This window comes from Triticum dicoccoides, chromosome 1B, assembly GCF_002162155.2.
Source record: "Triticum dicoccoides isolate Atlit2015 ecotype Zavitan chromosome 1B, WEW_v2.0, whole genome shotgun sequence".
NCBI lineage: Eukaryota > Viridiplantae > Streptophyta > Magnoliopsida > Poales > Poaceae > Triticum > Triticum dicoccoides.
In genome coordinates this window covers 384332243-384336357 of record NC_041381.1, presented here as the reverse complement: position 1 = coordinate 384336357, position 4115 = coordinate 384332243, and the positions used below count along the sequence as shown (strand labels likewise).

At 54.4% G+C, this 4115-nt stretch overlaps 1 protein-coding gene across 1 annotated transcript; it reads left to right on the top strand.

Annotated features, from left to right (window-relative positions):
* Positions 1-420: 420 nt before the first annotated feature.
* Positions 421-2203, top strand: LOC119336869 (salt tolerance receptor-like cytoplasmic kinase 1). Its single transcript, XM_037608953.1, has 2 exons — positions 421-919; positions 1038-2203. The coding sequence occupies exons 1-2, from the start codon at positions 565-567 to the stop codon at positions 1718-1720; spliced, it is 1038 nt and encodes a 345-aa protein (XP_037464850.1). The 5' UTR covers positions 421-564; the 3' UTR covers positions 1721-2203.
* Positions 2204-4115: the final 1912 nt, after the last annotated feature.

Here is a 4115-nt window from a genome sequence, read left to right as displayed (position 1 = left end):
CATAATTGGCGTTTCAGCTGTAATCTAACACGCCAATAATCCGTTTTCAAGCTAAAGCTGCACGCAAATTCGCATGTTATCGTCCATGTGTTGATCCAATTATTTCGCCCCGAAAAGGACCATTATTCCCGTCCGGTGTAATCTATTGGAGCTCCAGGGACGAGGGAGGGTGAGCCCATGACAGATTTTGTGTACTATTAATATTTATTTTCTTTCTGGATGGAAGGTTATGATGGATGGTGGTCAGTGAGTGAGTAAGGTGGGCCCGGGTGCCAGCCACGGCGAGATGGTTCTGGTTCTACACTTGCTATTCCTACCCCTGGCTGCATAATGATCTGCTAATGTTGGCACTTCACAGTTCACACCCCCACCAAATCTGAATTCCCCGCACCCACCTATATATAAGCCTCTCTACTCCACACCAAGTACACCCGTTCTCTCCACAATACACAGAGGAAGCCAGAACCCCAAGGCCGTCCAAGTCTTCCTCCCTCTCTCGGCTCGGCTCTGCTCTTCCCGTCTCGTGTCTGTGTGTTTGCGAGAAATAGAAACCGGCGAGGATCGATGGGCCAGAGGTTCAGGTTCTTCTGCTGCGGCTGCGGGGCCAATGCGGCCGACGGCGACATAGAGGTCGACGACGAGTCGGAGTGCGGCGGGAGCAAAGGGGGCGAGGAGGTCGGGACGCGGCAGCTGTCGTGGGCGCAGGTGGAGAGGATGACGGGCGGGTTCACCTCCGCCGTGGTCGGCGAGGGCGGGTTCAGCACCGTCTACCTCGCGCGCCTCTCCGGCGCCCTCGCCGCCGTCAAGGTCCACCGCAGCAGCGAGCGCATCCACCGCGTCTTCCGCCAGGAGCTCGAGACGCTCCTCCGCATCCGCCACCCGCACATCGTCCGCCTCCTCGGCTTCTGCGAGCAGCAAGGTGCGTGCTTTATTCCGTCGCCCGCGCTGGCCCGGCTCCGGCATTCATTTCTCTGCTCTGTGCCGCGTTTCGCGCCGTCGTGCTGAAGCTGAATTGTTTGTGGATTTGGTCGATGCAGATGAGGGCGTGCTGGTGCTGGAGTTCGCGGCGAACGGAAACCTGTACGAGAAGCTCCACGGCGGCGGCAAGGCCGCGGGGGCGATGCCGTGGTCGCGGCGGGTGTCGGTGGCACTACAGGTGGCGCAGGCGCTCGAGTACCTGAACGAGCGGTGCGAGCCGCAGGTGGTGCACGGCGACGTGAAGGCGTCGAACGTGCTCCTGGACGCGTCCATGTCCGCCAAGCTCTGCGACTTCGGGTCGGCGCGGATGGGGTTCTCCGCGGCCGTCCGCCCGCGGTCGTCGGCGCACACCATGCTCGGCTCCCCGGGCTACGTCGACCCGCACTACATCCGCTCCGGCGTGGTCACCAAGAAGACGGACGTGTACAGCTTCGGGGTGCTGCTCCTGGAGCTCCTGACCGGCATAGAGGCCTTCTGCCCCGTGGAGGGCCGGCTGCTGACGGCCGTCCTCGCCCCGCGGCTCAAGGCCGCCTGCGACGCGCGGATGCTGGTCGACGAGCGGCTCGGGAGCGCGTACGACGCGGGCGAGGCATCCGCCGTGGCCGCGCTGGCGGCGTCGTGCGTGGGGCAGAACCCCAGCCTCCGCCCGTCCATGGGCGACGTGGTGCGCACGCTGGAGCAGAGCGCGCAGGGGTCCATCCTCGCCGCGGGGAGAGGATCGGACGGCCAGGGGAAGCTGTGATTCACGAGGACCGTAGGCGTTAGATCCGGATTGGCCAGCTGTAACCTGTGATGATGGTGTGAGCTGCACACATGGAGCCTCGGTACAGGCCGAGGGCGAACAAAGCGGTAGTAGTGGGCGAGCATATCGAAAAGCCATCGAAAGAAAAGGCGTGGGGAAAAAGAGTCGATTTGGAAGAGAAAAAGGGTAGGGTTTGTGCTGATGGGGAATTTCGATGACATTACATGCCAAAGTGGCAGTGATTTGGGTGTGTGTGAGAGAGAGGAAAAAGACTAAAACAAACTGGGGTCGTCCATTCTGCGATTCTAAAGATTTTGGTGATTGTTTGGTTGGTTTGTAAGAAGTACATTGAGTGTTCTTGCTGCTGTTCAAAGTTCGTTCGTTTTGTTTGTGGTTCGAGCAAGTCACCGGGCTTCTACCTGTGACGGGTTTGACAGCCTTTCTCTCCGTAATATACAATTGTTGTGCTGCGGTGCGAATTTATTAGGGCATGTATAATGCATAGCCTTAACGTGATGTCTCGCATGCCATGTAGGATCGGATATGACGTAAAGTAGGTTCGGATAGGGAAGCGGGATCCTTTTCAGGAGGCGGGTGCTTAAAAAGAAAAAATGTGGTCCTGTGACATAAGCTGAAAAAGTTGGAGTGAAAAGTAGAGATGCATGTATACTAAAGTCTTTATTTTCTATTTTTTAATGAGGCCCACTAGTGGTAGCTTGCATTGGGGAGAAAAAAATAAATGTAGGTGTCTCAGATTACTTTTTGTCATGAGGCATATGTATCCATATGCCACCATTGTACATGCCCTTACCGCTATAGTAATATGGTACGGTGACGTCAGATGGAGGAACAAATCTAGCAGTCCAGGTTCAAAAGCAGAAAGTAAACTGCGCACTGCGTCCTCTTAATACGACGTTATTCCGCTGTCCTGCAGAGCAGATTAGTGGGTTTGGATCGCGGCAGCCACCCAGAGCGCCAGATTCCCAAACTCCGTTTTTCAAACGCGCGCACATATTCTCCTCCTCTCTCTGCACAAAAACTCAGTCCATGGCGCTCTCTGACATGGTATAAATATACAATCCAAGCTGGTCAAACAAGCGTATACTACTCCACTCCGTACGAGTACATGTTCTCTACGTACTACTCTTTTCAGACACAGCTCATTCCAAAGAACCAAAACGTGTCAGAGAAAACCCGAAACTCTTCCAAACACTTCTCACCCGCTCAAATTGGAATTTTCCCCATAGTAGAAATACCACAGCTGCAGGAGAAAAAAAAAACTAGTAACACAGGAGAAGCCCTAATAATGCAGCTCAAAAATGATTAAGCAAGCTGCGAGGGAGGGGTCTTGACTTTGAACGAGGCCTACGGAAAGGGACACATGCCCTTGCTCCCAAACTAACCACCATACCACACCACAATGGCGCGCGCATTGAATAGGCTGACGCCAGGCCGGGCAGGACTGTCCATTCATACTACTCCCTCCGTTCTAAAATTTTTAATTATATAATTTTTGATCCCGCCGCAGTCGGTCTCGTGAGTTAAATTTATGGTCAAAGTTGAACCTCGAAAAGCGTGGGCGCGCTATATTTTGGAACGGAGGGAGTACAAGGGAAAAACGAGGCGGCCGGGCCGGGGGGAGACGCTGACATGCTCCCCATACGAAAAACGCCGTCGGCTCCCCTGTACATGTCGCCGGAACCGGTCACGTACGGGCGGTGGCGCGTCGCCGTCGTGATTGCACACGCAACCCTCCGAGGGATTCAGCTTCTCCGTCTCTTTCGGCGTCCGCCTGATGGGCGAGCCGTTTACGGGACCTCGGGTAAATTGATCGGCTCTGATTAACCTGCCCGTTCTTTTCCGTCCACGCCTCTAAGACGATTCTCTTCTTGGCCCTTCGTTTCTTGCCGTCTCTTACGTCGCGGTCGCTGAAATAGTATGACAAACTGTTGGATTTGTGCGTGGCTCGCCTTGTGCACCGACAAAAGAAATTCGGAACGACCAAGGAATTTTTCATCCATAGCAGAGGTGAGGTGTTTGCTGTAGTGCAATGTACCAGGCCGGGAGTCTCGGACGCCTTTGCATTGACCTCGCCGGAGATGGGCCAGTTGACGTCGCTCGTGTGCCCAAGGCTCCGCGCTAGGAGCCGGCCTCCGGCAGCTCCACGAACGGCACCTCCCCCGAGATAGCCCTGCACCCAGCAAGTTTGACCAATGATTTTTTATTAGCGCCGGCAAATAAAATTATATACTAGTACTGAATATTATGCTAGACTGCTAGTATTGTATAGAGTCTGAAAAGGTAGCCTGTATACTATACTGAATTATTATTTTCCCCTTCGAAAGGAGTATATAGAATTCAGAATTCTTTTATACCGAAATTCTGTCATGCAGCC

Excerpts from the sequence above, each read along its gene's own strand:
- LOC119336869 (XM_037608953.1), top strand. The coding sequence starts at position 565 with ATGGGCCAGAGGTTCAGGTTCTTCTGCTGCGGCTGCGGGGCCAATGCG. Across the intron at positions 920-1,037 it reads CGGCTTCTGCGAGCAGCAAG|ATGAGGGCGTGCTGGTGCTG; the intron begins GTGCGTGCTTTA and ends TGGTCGATGCAG.